Source organism: Acipenser ruthenus, chromosome 21 (assembly GCF_902713425.1).
Source record: "Acipenser ruthenus chromosome 21, fAciRut3.2 maternal haplotype, whole genome shotgun sequence".
Lineage (NCBI taxonomy): Eukaryota > Metazoa > Chordata > Actinopteri > Acipenseriformes > Acipenseridae > Acipenser > Acipenser ruthenus.
The window spans coordinates 29,641,615-29,660,557 of record NC_081209.1 but is presented as its reverse complement, the minus strand read 5'-3'; the positions used below and the strand labels follow the sequence as shown (position 1 = coordinate 29,660,557).

The 18,943-nt window shown below is 39.7% G+C and overlaps 1 protein-coding gene across 1 annotated transcript in view; it reads right to left on the bottom strand.

The window, feature by feature from the left end:
• LOC117427713 (spatacsin-like) overlaps positions 1 to 18,943 on the bottom strand; it is a 36,802-nt gene that overhangs the window by 15,713 nt on the left and 2,146 nt on the right. The window contains exons 3-22 of the mRNA XM_058995510.1: positions 18,209 to 18,436; positions 16,740 to 16,938; positions 15,834 to 15,971; positions 15,147 to 15,610; positions 14,331 to 14,476; positions 13,179 to 13,311; positions 12,136 to 12,291; positions 11,573 to 11,751; positions 11,095 to 11,271; positions 10,714 to 10,785; positions 10,249 to 10,376; positions 9,083 to 9,255; positions 7,497 to 7,707; positions 6,833 to 7,036; positions 4,740 to 4,846; positions 3,744 to 3,889; positions 2,617 to 2,781; positions 986 to 1,052; positions 599 to 767; positions 180 to 388 (exon numbers count right to left, since the gene is read on the bottom strand). Coding sequence (XP_058851493.1) covers positions 180 to 388; positions 599 to 767; positions 986 to 1,052; positions 2,617 to 2,781; positions 3,744 to 3,889; positions 4,740 to 4,846; positions 6,833 to 7,036; positions 7,497 to 7,707; positions 9,083 to 9,255; positions 10,249 to 10,376; positions 10,714 to 10,785; positions 11,095 to 11,271; positions 11,573 to 11,751; positions 12,136 to 12,291; positions 13,179 to 13,311; positions 14,331 to 14,476; positions 15,147 to 15,610; positions 15,834 to 15,971; positions 16,740 to 16,938; positions 18,209 to 18,436 — 3,471 coding nt within the window. The remainder of the gene's footprint in view (positions 1 to 179; positions 389 to 598; positions 768 to 985; positions 1,053 to 2,616; positions 2,782 to 3,743; positions 3,890 to 4,739; positions 4,847 to 6,832; positions 7,037 to 7,496; positions 7,708 to 9,082; positions 9,256 to 10,248; positions 10,377 to 10,713; positions 10,786 to 11,094; positions 11,272 to 11,572; positions 11,752 to 12,135; positions 12,292 to 13,178; positions 13,312 to 14,330; positions 14,477 to 15,146; positions 15,611 to 15,833; positions 15,972 to 16,739; positions 16,939 to 18,208; positions 18,437 to 18,943) is intronic.

Sequence of the window (18,943 nt, the reverse complement as noted above, 5' to 3'; positions counted from 1 at the left end):
ACTACAGTCCGCTGGTTCCACAGACCCTGATAAGGATTACTCATGCATAATCTAATGATACCTTAGATACAGTACCTACTGCGTAGGTTATAATTACATTATTATATAAAGTGTATGGGGTCTTGCACCTTTATGCGTCAAAAGATAAGCTTGCAATATGCATGGTAATGCTTAAATACCTAAAGATTCTCTAAGCGAGGGGTTCTGTGACTCTTCAGTGCTTCTGGTCCAATGCTTCAGGATCAAATTTGCAACTTTTAAATCAACTCTGAACTTCAGGCTGCTGATACCCAGCAATTCATAAAAGCAAACGCATGCTGCAGCCACTGGAGGTTCATCAAAGTAGATGAGACCCAGTTTATATGCTTCGATGGCTGCCTGTGTGATTCTGAAACAAACAAAAAGTCATTCACTGTACTCTGGGTGGTTAATGCTCCCTACCGGACATTAAAAAACGTGTGTAACAGTTAACCAAACCAGTATTTCAAAATCAAAAATTGACATTTAAACCTTCTATATGCTTTGACTCGTAGTTAAACTACAACATTTAAAACATGTCCTATGCAAAACCTAGGAGGCTGTATGGTCTTGTACTTACTGCTCCCTTGCAGTAGAATTGTTTTTTGATAACTGCTGAACCAGAAAGGTCCCGAAAGCGAAGGAAGGGCGGCCGTGACGCAGATAGTACAGGAAATCCAAGCGCTCAGTAACGGCATACTTGTTCACAAGGTCAAGACAGGAGAAGTGGGGCAACTCACTCGATGTATCTGTCACGAATGTGCAAAACAAGTTTTCAATAAACTGTCTCCGAACTTAAAGAAGAGTATTAACAGTAAAAACAACCGTATACCATTAGCTATTTCAAATCTAAAGCTGGTGACCCTGAGTGCATCTTCCCCAAAGAATTCAGTGCTGAGCAATAATCCACCCAACAAGAGTTACCATTCACTTGAGTATCACTACAGAAGAGAAGAGAGACACGTACCAACAGTCGCAAGAGTGTTGGCTGACTGCCATCCAAACTGCCTCGAAGGATCAAAAGGAAACAAAGACTGCAAGAGATAGAACAAGGTCTGTTAGTAACATACATGCCCCTGGCCAAGCATACACACAAGTTGTGCCTCTGCCCTGATAAAGACGCCAAGAGCTACACCCACCGGAATCTCACTGCAACCAGCTGTACAGTTTGATCATGGTCTCCATGACTTAACCTCAAGCACTTCTGAGAAGTACATGGCGAGATTTAACACGACTGCAGAGAGTGTTTCTCAAGCTGTAGCATACAGTAGGTACAGGGTAACTAGAACAATGTTGCTTTAATTATTTTCTACAGTAGTTGTTTTCTGTGACAGACCTCTTGATGACGTTATTTTTATATAAATATGGTATCTAACAGCAAGAACACTACTGTATATTCACCCATCACTGTTTGTGTGATATAACACTGCCAGTGTTCATTTATCTGGTTCATTTAGCTAGCAAGGCTTACGTATTCCTGCATACTCCAAGTGTGACAAACAGCATGAAGGCTTATATATCACAGACATCTGTTCCCTTTAGGCTCTGCTTACTACTAACTAACCTTCCCTCCAGGTTATACTTGAAGGGCAGTGATTAGCAAAAGATGTCAAAGCCTATAACTTAGCGATTACCACACTTTCAAACGGCTTTGAAGACATGCCATCTTCTGAGGGTGGTGAGGCAAATGTTAGTTACTATTTCTCTAAACATCTATGCAGGCTTTAATTTAAACAGGAATAAAGATGCATGCATCAGGCAGTTCAACTTTAAATCCGAAGGGTACTTTTTATTTTCTGCAATATTTGTCTGGTTAAGAAGATGAAGATTTTTTTTTTTATTGGAAATGTGATGTACATCTAGACATGTTCTCTTTTTATCAGTCTTTAATTGCTACCTCCTCAAGGCTGTTAGCTAATTCAACCAGGTTAGCCTGAGTTACCTAAGGCAGCCAAACAGGAGGAGACATGAGTTTAAAACTGCTCCAAAAAGCAGGAGAAACACATTTAAATAGATCTTCAGGGTTCAGCGTTTTCTTCAGCTTGTCCACCACAGCAGAGTACGTTTTGTGACTGTCAAATATATATTTTATATATATATATATATATATATATATATATATATAATAGATACACACACACACACACACACACACACACTTGTATATTGAACATGTTTTTCCCTGGTACTGTCCTGAAAGCAAATCAACCTAAAGTTACACAACATTAAAACTTTCCTCCCTCCATAATTACAATATATATATATATATATATATATATATATATATATATATATATATATATATATATATATATATATATATATATATATTTATTATATATATATATATATATATATATATATATATATATATATATATATATATTTATTATATATATATATATATATATATATATATATATATATATATATATATATATATATATATATTCTCACAGCGATTTGGTATAATCTGAAAGGCGTGGTCTGTTTGGTTGTACATTACACAGGCTGGTATGAAAGACATGTATTTGCAGTTCCGTGTGGAGTTTCTGTCCTAGGCGAGTATGACAGGGCTTGACACAGTCTCACAGGTACCTGGACGAGGTGATAGACAGAGATGTCAGGTGGCGGGACGCCTCGGGGAGTGGTCTGTGGGAACAGCGCGGATTTCAGTTTGGGGTAGGGAGCCAGGGCCATTTTCAGGAGCTGCGGGTCCACTTTCCACAGGGAGTCATCTTCCTCTTCTTTGGGACTAACAACCTGTTGGAAACGGAAAGGATACGAGATGTGTGACAGCAGAGTGAATAATAAGACTCACAACCCATTCCTGCAGGCACAGAGCGCCCTACAGATCTGTCTCGCCAATGACTTCGAATCTCAGGGGCTCCAGCTTGCTGCTCAATCAACTCACTATACAGGCTTATGCAAGTACAGAACAACCACAAATAAAATGTCTTCTGAAACACATTACCTATCAGAACACTTTTCTAAATGAAGAACACATCTCTAAAAGGTCATTTTTGAAAATGGATTATTTATGTACTTGTTTCCATATCCAATCAGCTTTAGCAGGCAATTTATTTTAATAAAACGTAAAAACAACAGCTGATACGTATTAGAAGATTCTCGTATCCTTTATGAAATTCCATTGGCATTTGCAATGACTTGAAAAGCAATCGCCTCTTATTGAAACTCAACTATGCCCTTTTCTTGCAGAAGATTCAGTATTGTATTGTAAATGAATTAAGAAGACGTGTCAGATATTTGGCATGAGTAACAAAACGCTCTAGGGTGGCTTGATGAGGTTTTACATGCGCATCTGTTAAACAAATACAAAAAATGTACTGACTATATTACAGTCAAAACAGATAACGTGTAAGACCACCAAACTTCATATAGTGGCCAGCCTCAAATATAGTTCATATACAGGACTGTTCATAATGCAGATGCTTTTATATACATTCTGTGCTGTATCCTGTGCTGTCGTGCCATTGTGTTTAACAGAATTCAGACCCTCTTTCTCCTGGCACCCACAGTAAAAGCTGACAAATGCTCGCTGTTGTTTTACTACCCATCTGATTTGTAACCCACGATGCACAGAATAAAAATATCAGGATTGTGCTGTGTACCGACACGTCATGGATCGGTAAAGCAATGCGTTTCTTGCAACTGCTGCAGGGTGTTCTGTAACCCTGCAGAGAGAAGCAGTCAGCTTAGTGCACCTGATCAAAGCCTCCCGGAGAGAACATGATGGTTGCCAAGCCCAGCAGGGTGTGCCCCTCCAGCAGCATGCTGCTCACACTGGCCTGGTTACTGGGTATCAGGATCTGGGCATTTGTCAGGCTGGACTGAAAAATAATGCTGGGGTCTATAAAAACAACAATAACAAAAAAACAAACACATTAAAGCAACCATGTCAAAGCCTGAAATTATACATTTATAAAATACTACTGCAGTGCATCCATTGTGGTACTATAATGCATCTCTTTTTGACAGATCCTGCAGGGTAAACTATTTCTCTTGTATTATCCACTCTTTAGTGGTGTCCACTGAGTGCAGAATTACAGTAACGTTGCCAAATAATAATTTGAACTACAACAATAACATTTTTTTTAAAAAAGCAGCCAAACATAATTCGATTTTGAGCACACAAAAAAAACCCTTTAAGGCGATGGTTGTCTTTATATAAGTAACTGCGGTTTGAATTAAATAAAAGTGGGCGATAAACATCTGCAAATGTTTTGACCAGAAAGACCGACCAGTACAGTTAATGCTACATTGTATTGATATGCAACAAGCATTGTGCTCCTTCACTTTCAGTTTGCGTAAATTGATTCATTTGTCTGCTTCCATTACAAATCAGGACTGTGAATGATTAGTGGAGCCCTGCAGCTTCCTTTGTTTAGTTAGTCACACTCAGAGCCTGGAAAAAGAGCATCACGCGGCTGCAGAAATCATTTCCGAGATATACTTTGTATGTGGTAATACATGTAGTCAGAAATAATTCCATGCTGCCTTAAACATCTCCTGACAGGCTGCTATAGGTTTTGATCAAGTGCTGCTTCCCCAGGGGTTCGTCCTTGCTGACAATCAGTGTACTCTGGAATCTCACAGGGTTTGTTATTCCTTCAGAATGACTTTTCTATGTGTAGACAGTGCACAGCACTGACAAAGACATAGTCTGCTGCATTAACCCCCGATATGCTGCCTAACCTTACCTGTTGGGTTTTTGATGATTTCCTGTATCTTCACTAACAGCTCAAACCAGGGGTGTGTTTCATATAAATCCTCATCCTCCAGAATGGGACAATTGGATTGGTTTAGCCTTAAAAAAAAAATAAAAAAAAAGAAACCACTTATTAAAAACAGCTGACTTTTTATTTGGAAGCAGAAAACAAAAGTGCACCTTACTATAGTTGGTGCAAGGGGTTAATTGGCTGTACAGTCCACACGTTTCATACACCTTGAATAAACCTGGTATTTTCTACTGAAAAAAAAACAAAAAAAACGTTTTGGTTTCTTCTATGTGCTTTCTGAAAAACAGCCAAGCTCTCAGAAAAGATCTGCACAAGGAAACAATTACCATAAAAAAGAAACACGTTTTCACAGAGCTCATGCAGTTCACTGCGTTCCAGATGTTTGTAACCACTGCTTATAGACAGAATATGCAATTATAGGACATATTCTCACGCCATGCACAAACCTCTGTACAGCAGCTTGAACAGATTCTGTTCGGTAACCAGAAGGACCACTTCAAACTCTGAAGACAATTCAAGAAGTTCTTGTTTCTCTGCATTTTATATCAAAGTATTTCTATATAAAAGGAAGTGCAGTGATAAGGGATTAAGGAGAAGATTTATGTATTCACTGTGAAACTGAAGCCCTCTGGCCAACATTTTTTATCCAAGACTAGTTCCTTTTAATCTTCCCAAATGCTAGGTTATTTCAGTCTGGTTCTTATTCTCAGTTCACACCACAAACCACTGTCAAAGGCATTGAAATATCCTTTCTAAATAAGGTGTAAGGATCATTTATTTTGCAGTGTTACCGTAATATGAAAGTATTCAAATGACATTTGTGTAACGCTTTATTTAAGAATGCTGTAATTACGTGGTAACAACATGTGTTGTACATTTCTAAATTGCTGCTGAATTATCTGCCAAAGCATCTGAGGCAATGCCTTCATCTCTCTCCGCCAGCCAGTTACACAGTAATGTGAGAACACCCGAGTGAGAAACAGACTCCGGCAGCATTCTGGTTTCTGTAACACATGCTTCTTTATTTATATTTAATGTTAAACCATTCAAGTGTGCATATCCATGCCAGCATGGAGGGTGATGTGATGAGCCCTGAGGGCTTGTTGTATGAACTTATTTCAAATGACCTTCAGTACTTGGGAAGGCATTTGAAATGTCATTGTCTCAAACACCCAGCGCTGTACAAACTGGTTTTGATCAGAAAGAACAATACTTCACATTATTGTACAAGATAACAGCTCTGATTCATCCATGTGGAAAAGTATAATTACTGGGAAGACACAATCAATTAGACTTTAATTTATCAATGTCAGGCTGCATTGGGAATTGTAGTTATGGGGGGGGGGGGGGAACCTGTCCTAGGTATCACACAAATTTGCGGAAAAATATCCTGAAACATCAGTGGTACATTTTATAAATGCACTACTTACACAGAAGTCAAGTGACCTGCCATTTCTATAAAAAAGAAAAAAGCATCTCGAGGATACGTTTCAGGAGTCTTTGTCTACTTCCTTACCATGGACTGCAAAGCTGAATTCTCATCACTTTCTCTGTATGTCAGCTGGCTTCGCATGTGCATAAAGAAGGGCATGTGTAGGAGACATGGTTTTCCAGATTGAACAGAAGTGCATTCAATTACAATCCACAATGACCAAGTCACCTCCGGAACACCCATGCTCTACCTAGGCTCACATTACACTACGCATGCAAACCAAAAACATAACTGCAACTCAAAAGACAGCAGCCAAAACGCCATCAGTTGCAATTGTTAAAACTGTTCTGCTCTACTGAAAAGTGCTTCCTGGAGATCTACCGCCATTGCAATAGATGACTGGACCACTTTCCAGAAAGACACAACAGGTTCTTCTGTTCTCTCAGAGTCTGGACAGACAGCATTCGGAATCCCTTACTTCAGCTAGCCTGGAAAGAGAATCAGAGCCTCACAACTTTTACTGTTTAATAGAGCAATATGATATTTGTGACACTTGTGTGTTTTCTATAGCATGCAGGTACTGCTCTGTAAGCTTAAACAGGAAGGGCTTCATTACACTTACTGGTAGTATTCCAGATAGACGCAGAGCAGGTATCGCAAGCCGTTCTCCAGACAGTAGTGGATGAAGTGTGAATGGAAGTCTAACCCGTCAGAGGAGTGATACCCTGGGACGGGGTGAGTCTCCTGCATCACCCCCCCAGCATGGCCCAGCCTCACCAGGAGCTGCTCCAAATCAGCTTGTTCAGACGGGATGAACACTCCTCTCCTGTTTGGGACACACAGGAAGGGATGGCAGTGTGAAAGCATGAAAGTGACGACATGTAAAACAGTTCATCAATATTCATTTATAACAGTACACACGGTGCATCCAAACACAGGGACAGAGGGACACTGTGCAGCGCAGACAAAAGCACTCATTACAGCTGTCATGTCTGACACTCAGGCGCTCAATTGAACACTAAAGGTGCCATGATTGAAAAGGCAACAGTAATGCATTTTTTTTTTTAAACTCCCAATAATTTATTCCAGAACTGTCATTCCGGTTTGAAATATTGCACCAATTTTGGAGAAGATTGTCTTCTGTAATTTAATATCACTCAAACCTCAAAGGAAAGCCCATCAGAACAAGGTCAGTTTGGTAAAGGTGTTGAGAAGAACTCTTTAAAGACTCATTTTCAGCAGCAGCCTGGCTCTGCGGGTGGGTGCTTGTGTTATGAAATGCATACCTTGCCAGCATGTCTAGTATTTCATTCCTCATGCGGCCGCTGCAAAGTGTGCAGTGATTGACAATTTCTGCCGTCAAGGCTGGCCATTGGCTTTGATCTGAAGGCTCATCAGTGAGCGGTTTAAAGGTTTCAACCCAATCATGGACCCTCTGTCGATCGTGTAGAGATGTGAGGTGCATCCACAGGACTTCAGGATCACAGGATTGCAGACCTGAAAAACACCAAAATCAAACACACATTACTGAAATGGTAGAAGCAGAACTTGATCTACGATGTCTTGGGATTCCAAGAAGCAGGTAACGTCCCCAATAAAAGATTAGATACTGTTCATTTAACAATACTATCGATTGAAGATCTATGTAAAAGAGCTGAAAAGCAAGTAATGAATTGCTACTTTGACTTTCAATCAAAAGTTCTGAAAGTAAAACAAACTAACAAATACTTCAAGCAATACAATAATTGACAGAAAAATAACAAAACAACAGGGATGCAGATAATGAATTGGTCTCCAGGTTTTATAACTTGGTAACATCCATTCATTGGTTTCAGCAGGTAAAAAGAGTAGATTGGCTTGGCAGCGGTCACTGAGCTTCAGTCCTCAGCATCTAAAAGGTGGTGACATTCCAACTAGAACTATTTGTATAACTTCAAATGAAATGCCCCGAACTAAACTGACAGTATCTGGTTGCCAATAATCAGTTTGCCAACAGTTTTTTTTCTGTTTGTTTTTGCTTTTTCCCCCTCAAAACGGTCCAGCTGGATTTATTGGAAGAAAAGTACATCCCAAATGAAACATCAAATAATCACTTTGTAGGAATGGCATAAAAGTGATCAAACTTTCTATACACTTGAGAGCAAACAAAGAGATCAGCGATTCCAGCAATCAGGAATGTTCCTGTAGTATCTTTGAAACATGAAACAAAAATGAGAAGCTTCAAAACTAACCAAACTATGAAAGAGGACCTTTTGAAAAAAGGTTTGGAATTCTGCAGGGATATTGTATAGTGGCTAGGGAATACCGTTTGAGCACATATACATATACATATACAGAGAGAATAGATGGGTTTCAGTGAGTTGCAGCAAAATAATTCCATCTAGGGTTTATGTGATGTCATAAACTACGAGACCATTAGGATGATTAGAAAATAGGTTTACCACATCAATGATATGGTGCATTGATGTGGTAAACTTACTTTCTAAATCACCCTGTACACACACACACACACACACACACACACAATATAAAAATGAAAAACATGTCCAGAATAAAAAAACACTGAGATCTAAGATTTTGCATAAAACCACATTCACTTTCGACTTGTTGGTCTAACATCTGGCTCAGGACATTTTAGAAACTTATGACACTTGATATCAAGTGACAAGCAGCTTTAGAAAGAATTCTCTGTATACTGATCCATGCAAACCAGCTTGCCAGGCTGTGGTCTTTGGCACACAGATCTTGGAGTTCAGTCTTTAATAGCTTTCTTTTGGATGTCTTTAGCAGAGTTTTGTTATTACTATGTATCCTCAGGGGCTACAGGTTTCACATCAACTCTTCCATGCAAATGTAAGTGCTTAACACTTGCCTTCCTTGGACGTTCTTGAAAGAAGGATATTCTCCTGAATGTTTTTATCCCACCACCTTGCCCAGTCCAGCAAAATTGTGGAAATCTCAGTGTGTTGCAAGTGGTCTTGGGAGTTCACGTTTTTGTCCAGAATAGTTTTATATTTTGGGTCATTTTGTTCCATCTGCAGAGCTCTTAAAATACAGAAGTACAGTATATACAATCATTGCAAAGCACCAACACTGTTAACTGTGTAAGCAACACTGATTCAAACTCAACAGATTCAACAAGTGACTACTTCAATTGTTTCTGAGATAATCATATCTGTATTCTTCTCAAGGAGCAGGACGTTACTGATAAGGACACATACAGAGAAATGAAATGTTAAGATGACTGTTCAGAAAGCTCGTTACTGGTTATGCAATCTGTCCCTATCAAAGAATTAATCTTGTGATTTATTATTTTCCCAGTAAATGGAATTATACATTCAACACAAAGTTCATTATCTTTACAATGATGGGGTACTTGACTACAGTGGATTTAGAAAGCCGAATGCAGACAAAACAAAAAATAAATGATTGTTTAATACAGAATAAATCTGCTTCCGTTTTGAAGTCTGGCTTACTTATGCAGACCATCTATACACATTCCAAAAGCTATTATAAATATTTCTTAACTTGACTGGTCTCCACATAAATGGTTTGGAAAGCTAATCCAGTGCTGAAGTGTTTCATTAATCTCATAAATATATAAGCCTCTGCCTGGCTGTCTGGGCTGAATTGCATTGGGTAGCACACAATCTACAGGGGAAGGAGCAATGCTTGAGCTGAACAGGGTTGAGTCATTCAAATTAGCAGACAACCTTCAAATCACATTCACATATCTGCAGCATTTCAGAATTCACTACAGCAATAAGCACAATGGGAAACAATAAGATTGTAGGTAATGTACAGCGATTACAGTAAGGAATACTTGATATAGTACTGTTTCGTCATCGCTGTTTTTCAAAAGATGATTCATTATACAGAATACTTCTGGTCCAGCACAATCAATAGATTTAATGAGGACAGAATGCAGAGACAGACCACAGTATAGTACAGGACTAGACCTTACAGAGGGCAAGCAAATCTTTGGCTGTACTGGAAGTATTATCTCCACCCTGTGTTATAATTTTGTACATTACTTACATGACATTGGGCTCGATGTCCTTAGATCGTTTTGCTGGTGACAAACACAGTCTTTCAACCTGTTTAATGAACTCCACCATGGCAATTTCCCTGCCTGATAAATAGTTTTGCTTTTGTAAATTGTCCACCTAAATAAAAGGAAGCAAAAGCAAAACACTGACAAGGCATAAACCGTGACAGAGTCAATTGAAACCAGTACTCATGGTGTGCACTTACTATTGTTTTTTTATTCACAATATTTTCACGCAGTATTCTGGAGTGTGTTATATGGGATTGTTATAATACTGTTTGTTATTCTGGGGGATATTTTCTACAAAAGAGAGGTCCTATCAAATAATTTGTTATGCTCAGGACATCTCCTCCTCCTGCGTGTCTGCATATTTGATTGAACAGAGCTACAGTACATGAACAGAACTAGAGTACATAGAGAAATATTATTACTTTTTTATAAAAAAAAAATCTTACCAAAAAATCCCGCAGATCTCTATCATCTGTATAGAAACATATACTGTGCAATTGCTGCTTCACATTGAATCCCTGTTAAACAAAAAAATAAACTGCAGACAATGCACTTTTTAAAAAAATACAGTAGATGTTAATTTGCACAAAACACTAAAACTTTCACAGAATGGAAAAACACACGTCTCTTGTAGGAGGGTGCAGAAATGATGCACAAACAACTGGATTTCAAGTGTTCCCCTGAAGTTTGCAAAACTATGGGGATAGGCAGGGCTTTGATAACACAGTGCAGCAGCAGCCTCAAACATCTGGAAGGCAAACTGTATGCTGAAACAAGACGGCTAATTGCATCCCCAGCTGTGTGGCAGTTACTCCTGCATTACCCACCATATTTCTAAAGAGATCAGAAGCCTCCTTCAGCTCTCTCCCTAACAGGCATTCATACGCCAAGCTGAGCCCGGTCTGCTGCAGCTCCTCCAGCCTCTCTGCCTTGTTCTGCCGAGACCTGAAGAAGGCCTGGGCCTCAGGGATGCGATTGCTCATGATAGCACTGCGAATAACATCCTAGAATGTGGCACAAATAAAGACAAGACAGAGAGATACTTCATTTCAGGAACACAGCTGGTGTGTTATTAAACCCGCTCAACTCTGCATTTTTTCTTTTTAAAAGAAGGCCTGGTAAACAAAGGTCCAAGTAGCTGAGGGGTATTACAAAAACTCACATGACAGTGAATTAAACAGATACAAAATGAAATATTCTGAAAATGTTGACGGTACAAAGCCTCCCTTTCAGGACTCGCTGAGTTTCGTGGTTTATTTGCATATTACATTAAGATACCAGTGCATGCTAATTGAATGTATTTACAGCAGAGCTGAGTTTCTGCCACTCCTGCAAGCGTTCGATCTCCAGGTGGCTTCCATCACCCCCATGCCAGGGCTCGTTCTCGCCAGGCTGGGGCCGGGGGAACTTCTTCATGAAGGTGCGCAGCTCTGAGATGTAGTTGCTCAGAATATCAACACACTTCTGCAGGTCCTCATTCAACTCTGGTAAGAGGGCGTAACATATGCAAAACAACTTTCAGTTCAGTAAAAAAAAAGATATATTTTTGCACGTACTTTATATTTTATTTATGCATTTAATGAATAACAAGGCACACTACTTTTAAAAACACTATACACAAGCTAAATATACTTATATCATTTGTTTGAAAAAAAAAATATATATATATATATATTATCCTTTACAGTTAATCAGAAAGGTTTGAGAGGGGTCTTACAGTGACACTTTGTAGTTATAGAAATCAGATGAAGACAAATAAAATCTTTTTTTTTTTTTTTAATGCATTTTCTTGTTTCATACTGTAGAAATCTTGAATATATCAGTAATGACTGTTAGGCCCTGGAGCCTCGGAGCTGCAAGACCCTTACCTTCTGTGTTAATGAGAATCTCTCTGACTTGCTTGTTCAGAAACGTTAAAGTCATGTTCAGCAGCTGCTCTGAGAATTGTTTACTCTGGGCTTCCGAGTCATTGTCTTTGATTGCGGAGCTCAGAAGAGTAAGAGCTGGTCTCAGGTCCTCCACATCTGTGAGGTATTCAGAATGAAAACAACCTTCAAGAACACTGCTTTATATAAAAAAAAAAAAAAAAACAACCGCCAAGAGGGCTGGCTGCCCACAAACAAGACCCGTTTGACAATGAAATACCATTCCTTCAAAGTTATAGGCAAGTACATCCCCTAGAGGGATAACAGACATTTAAATGATACGATTCCATTTACTAAATTCCATGACTTCAGAAACGTACAGGGCAACAACTGAAATCATAGACAGCATTTTACTAAGTTTTTTTTATTTTTATTTTTTTTATTGAATGACACGACTTGCTTGTTTGTTTGCTTTGGGTGATAATTAGTGGAAGTGAAACGGAGAACTCCCAAAGCACTAGGAGGATTTAATTGAAACTACATACAGGGTTTACAAGAGACAACTTCAAAGTGTCTTCCCTTCAAAGTGTGTTCCCTTCAGCCAGGTGGAAACAGTGCTGGGATGGCATGCTAACACCCCAAGGCCCCACACACTGTGAGATGGCATGCTAACACCCCAAGGCCCCACACACTGTGAGATGGCATGCTAACACCCCAAGGCCCCACACACTGTGAGATGGCAAGCTAACACCCCATGGCCCCACACACTGTGAGATGGCCTGCTAACACCCCAAGGCCCCACACACTGTGAGATGGCATGCTAACACCCCAAGGCCCCACACACTGTGAGATGGCATGCTAACACCCCAAGGCCCCACACACTGTGAGATGGCATGCTAACACCCCAAGGCCCCACACACTGTGAGATGACATGCTAACACCCCAAGGCCCCACACACTGTGAGATGGCATGCTAACACCCCAAGGCCCGACACACTGTGCACCGCTGGGCATGCAGCCGTTCACTCTGCAGACTGCGGTACCTACTCTTTAACTGAAGATGGGTCGGGATGGTTCCAGGCTGCTCTGCTAACGTATATCCCGCAGGTGGACAGAGGATATTCTCTTTACTTTTAAGGAAAAAATCAACTGTATCCAGCTGACGGTTCTTCAACCCAGCCTAAAACAGCAAAAAAATAAAAATAAATGCAGACAGTTGGTTGAAATATATAAATATACATATATACACAGAAACTTTATACCAGGATAAAACCCATTTTTAGATGCAACATCTCATTTGCATGGGGATAGCAGTATTTTTTAAAAGGAGTTGACGTTGGCACCTTGGTTTATTTCGGACTGACCAAGTTAAAAATAAGACTTTACGCACACACACAAAAATCTACAGCCCTGGAGGGGCGGTAGTGTAGCGCTAAAACAGCTTTATACAGACACATGTTAACTTCCTTTTAAGGACATCTATCTGCAAATAAACAGATTCAGTTAGATGCTCTCACCTCTTGAAACGGATGGATAAGATCCAAGTGCCTCATTTTGTGTGCACACCAGACTACATTCTTCAGTACTGCAATGAGAAGCTTCTGATTGTTTGTGAAGCAGGGCATTGCAAACTGCCTCGATAGAACCTTTTTAATTACCAAAGGCTTATGGAGAAGAAGCTTAAGAGTCCTACGCATCTATACTTCTCCCTTAGTTCTAAATTAAATTAAAAATTCCATTATATGATTTATGAATATAAATGATATTTTATGGGATTTTGTTTTTCTTTCATAGGTCATACCATGGTATTATGTATTGTACTTTACAATCGAATTTAAAAAATGAGGCTTATAACTCACTGAAGGTACATTACTTTCAATGTATTATACTCTCCATAATAGCCTAGCAGTACAAGCAATCATCCAAAGGATCCCCCTGTGGCTCAGCAAGTAAAAGCAATACTGTTTATTATGCCGGGGGAGCCATGAAAGAGTGGTTTGAATCTTTGCTGAGGACCCACAGGACTGCTGCGCTAACCTTTGACTCCAGATGGGCATTTCACTCCAGTTTATTTGCTAAATAATGCATCTGAATTCAGAAATACGAACCTATGTTGTGCACAATACCAGCTGGTTAACAAGGAGACACACAGAGGAACCCCCCCTTGCAGGTTAATTAGCAGTGAACGTCCTACTGTACCTCCAGAGCGTGGGCAGGAATGCAGCACCTTCCCCAGCCGTTGAGGTGACACAGCGAGTCCACCGTGCCTGCGCTGCCGTGTATCATCAGCCTGGTCAGGAGCTCCTCCTGGGTGACCCCAAACAGGATCACAGACAGACCAGACTCTGGGAAACAGCAACACAAGCATGCATTGCAACAAGACACTGTGAGCTTCTTACTGTGGGACTGGGGGGGGGGGGGGGGGGGGGGGTACAAAACCCCCATGGTAAAAGGTTTAACCCCCACAGTAAATTTGGTCACCACACAAGAAACACTGGACTAGATTTTCACTCCATAGTTTAAGCATTTTTTTTGTTAAGAGGAAATGCACCAATAACAGTTTTAAAAGAAATAATATATACCACTATAAAACCAAGATTACTACTACTTTAAATGTTTGATGTCATTATTCAGCTGCTTTGTGGGAAAAAAAACAAAACAAAAAACATGCTAATGATAAATTGGAGGATAAAGCTTTAAGAATCTACCCAATTCTATTTTAAGTAACCATAAAGTTAAATATAAAACTAGAAATGCCTTAAAATCATAAAAATATGTATTTTAAAAAGCATAATCTAAATTTTTTAGATAAAAACTTTCATTCAAAACTCACTCATATAAGAAATATAAAAAGATACAGTCCTATGTTAAGTCTTTTCCGTTGTTTTAAGTACTTAAATGAAATCCCCTAATTACATTTTAAAAACGCTTTATTTATTTAACAGAATAAATAAACTACAACAATAGATAGCTCCAGGGTGTATTCGGGGGTATTGAATATTACCAGCTTCTCACCTTTCATAACCAGGCACAGCTGCTCCTCACCGTTACACTGCACTGGAGCACAGCCAGGGTCAAGATGGTGGTAGGTCACATCCTGAGTCTGAAGATCCCAGAGCGCTACAGTCACTGCTGTGTCGTCACTGGAGACCAAGGTTAGCAGGACAGTAAATTCAGACACTGAAACGGTTGCTGGGGTCATGCGTTCCCGTAAGCCCTGGAGCTGCACAAACCCTTGTCTTCTGCCAGGTAGGGGCTCGCTGCTTCTGCCAGTCCTTTTCCGTGCAGCACAGCTTAGTATACAGGCAGTGTAGTTGGAAACTGTGGCCGACACATGAGATTTGGTTAAATCAGAGTGTTTGTTAGGTTCAGCGTTGGGAAGGTGATGGTACCAAGGAGCACACAGTTTGGTGGTGCAATATGATGATGAAGAAGCCTTCCCATTGTTGTATAACACTGACAACTGGGCATCCCAGGACCTTGGAACAAGAAAGCAACAAGAAATGCATCATTATATGGGTTATAATTTGGGGAACAAGGCAAGACCTTAAAAAGAAAATTTCAATCAAATGCTGTACAACTTCACTTAAACATGAAATAAATATGCTTTCCATCAAAGACATCTCGATCATGCATTATGTAGGTACTGCACAGAACAGATTGTCTCTTTTTCTAACAGTGCGTGGTGTGTCCAACTCTTGCCTGTTGGTCTGAAATGAAACTCCAAGCAAGGTCCTGCTGTAGTCCGAGCTGGACAGGTCGTCCTCATCAACAGCGTCCAGTCCTTTCAGAGGGAGCTGGTCTGGAGCTCTCACACACATTAAGTGCTCAGGATACTTCCTGCAATTTAAATAACAGAAGTATCTTCAAACAGGGGACTGTAGCAAAATACAGCAGAACAGTAAGCTTTGGGCAGCCATCAGCAGGGTTGAATTCCCTTCTTCTGTTAAGAACTGGCATTAGTTCTGCAGAGTGAGCTTAATGTCATAGATTGCGAATGAATGCATTTGTTAAAGTTTATGATTAAATTACAGTGCTCCCCCTTCATAACGCTGTAGTTGGGAGCCATAGATGAGAGGCCATGCAATTTGTGTTCTGCCTAGAATACAAGTGCTAGTTTAATGGCATTATGGGCCAAATTAAATCTGTTCTGCGATGTACATGGCCACATTATAACAAGGGAGCACCCTATTAAACTTGGGTAGTGAAGTTATTTTAATCTCATTCGACTCTCATGAAATCACAAATCCAACTTAATAATTGTATAACTCTCCAAACTGTTTAGAAATCAATCTGAAACCCATTCATTCTTTACCTGGCAAAGTCAAACAGAGGCAAATTACAGTACAGCACTGGCTGAAAAAGGTCAACAGTAATATGCAGCAACCTCAATGTTTTCATAGGTTATCCACCAAATCGCCCACCCACCCACCTACAAAACACCTGCTGGAAGTACTCCAACACTGGCTTGTGAATCCTTGCATTCACCCTTGTCCCCCAACCCTACAAGGATTTTTCGCAAGAGAATGCTTTTTGATAGATAAACGTGTCTAGTGCAACACCGTATCTAACTAATGGACTGGAGCATAGCAACTGAGGAGAAATTACCTGAAATAGTCGTTGAAGTTGACACATATTGCAGAGTTAAAGCAAGTGACTGCTACAGCAGTGGTCAGGTCATGTGACACCTTTAAGAGGGCGAAGGAAGACAGGCTGCATAGATCTTCATTCTGCTCCAGTAAACTGGTCTGATACAGACACAAATCAACACTGGCAAGGTGCTGGCCATGGGCAGGGTCATAAATATCTACACAACCGTGTTAAAGAGGTACCGTTTTATAAAGAGCATACTTACAATTAACATAATAGGCAGTTATTTACATAGTTAAAAAGCAACTTATAATTAAAATCATTCCTGAACAGAGCACATGAAGATACAAAAAAGTGGGGACCGTTCAGCAATCTCGTTTTTGTGAGTCAATGCTTTGCATGCCGCTTCAAATCAAAGGACTTTGTGGCAAGATGACGTTTCTGCAAGGATGACAAGAGGTGAAATCAGCAACCAATCTCCTAATCCATTATCGGTCAGGTATTTATCACCAGTGATCAGTGCATTGACAATGCTCCATTATGCTCAATAAATACAAGCCAAGGCAATCAATAATTTAATTTATTAATTGATGCATCCTTATCTTACTGGTACAGCATTCAATGCAGCCTTGGGGCTAAAGGGCATAACAAATGTCCCACTCAGTTATTCTGCATTGAAAGTAAATGAATAACATTATCATTGGCAAACATATACACCCTCTGGGATGTTTTTAGAAAAACAGGATCCCTACTAAAAGACAAAATAAATAATTATGTTTTAATTCCTCCTTGATTTACTCTTTGATTTTAATATGAAAGACATATGAAGGACCTAACAAATCTTCCATCAAACACAATCTTTAATTATTTGCTTTTCTTTTTTTGTTTTCCACCAAAGTGGAAAAGTAGATTAATATTGCTTAATAAACGGACCTTGCAAGATAGATGTTCACCGCCTCTCTTAGCAATGAAAACACTTTATTATAGAACATTCGCACTTCACTGTTCAAACGCTCCAGGTCCACCACTGAGTGAGGATAGACCTGGAATAATATCGTGAGGTGCAGCTGCCTAGTGAACGATTTCATTCAAGGTCCGTTATCACAGGCTATAACTGATTGCTCTGCTATCACTGAAGGTCAGTTTAGAACTGAGGGTTGTCCTGGAAACCACTTGATAAGCCACAATTTAATTCTACTCATACCCTTGCTTTCATCCACTGCTTTTTAATTTTCCAGAAAATAGTTTCTGATGTGAATTTAAAGCATCAGATGTGGGTTATCAAGTTTGGTTTATTTCTAATGACTGGCTTTACCTTCGTGCCTCACAATGTACCCACAGCGTGTGGTAATTTCATAACTACTGCACACCCTGCTGTGCGTTACTTCTTACATACATAACATATTGTATATGCAAGCAATATTAAACCTCACAGACCTGGAGTTTAGACTCCTACTGTTTACCACCTTTATAAATCAGAAGGATACATATGTGTCCGGTGTTATCCAGTACAAACAGAACCCCCGTGCAGATCTGGCAATCTGCTATTCTCTCCAGGGCCTGGGGAAGCACACCAATAGTGCTGCAGTTGAGAACCTCAGGCTCAGCTCCAGTCTCAGAGAAGAGAAGGTGAAGAAGGATGCAGTTATTCAGCAGCACAAAGGCTTTATTATTCTCATATGACAGGAGCCTCAAGGACAGAGATGAAGAAAGGCCTGCGGAAAGAAAAGACAGGAGGGTGTATTTAAAGGAATGCCAACCCTTGCTTTATAAAATCCAATGTCCGACCCTCTTAATAGCTTTATTGTTAACATTATTACTGATTGTTCAAATACTGCGTTGAGAATCTTTAGATTTGTGTTCTTTGTTGAGCTACAGGACATGCAGGGATTATGTATCAGGAACTAGCAGCAACTTTTCATCTAGTGTTGTCTTTGAAATATCAGCATATTCCCAGCTGAAGTATGAAATACAAGCAAAGAATCAAGAGATCTTCAAAAAACAAAAATGTACACCAGTGATAACATTGCTAGTGCTAACACGAATTAAGAAAATATTTTTTTTAAACTTGTTTAGCCTGCAAAAGGGGCACAATCTATATACAGTATAAGAGCAGGGATGGAAATGAAACTCCTGCTGTATAGCAGTTTGAACCATTCCTGGTTTTACTAAGAGTTTAATAAAACACACCTGAGCTTGTTACCTATACACTGCGGCTAGTC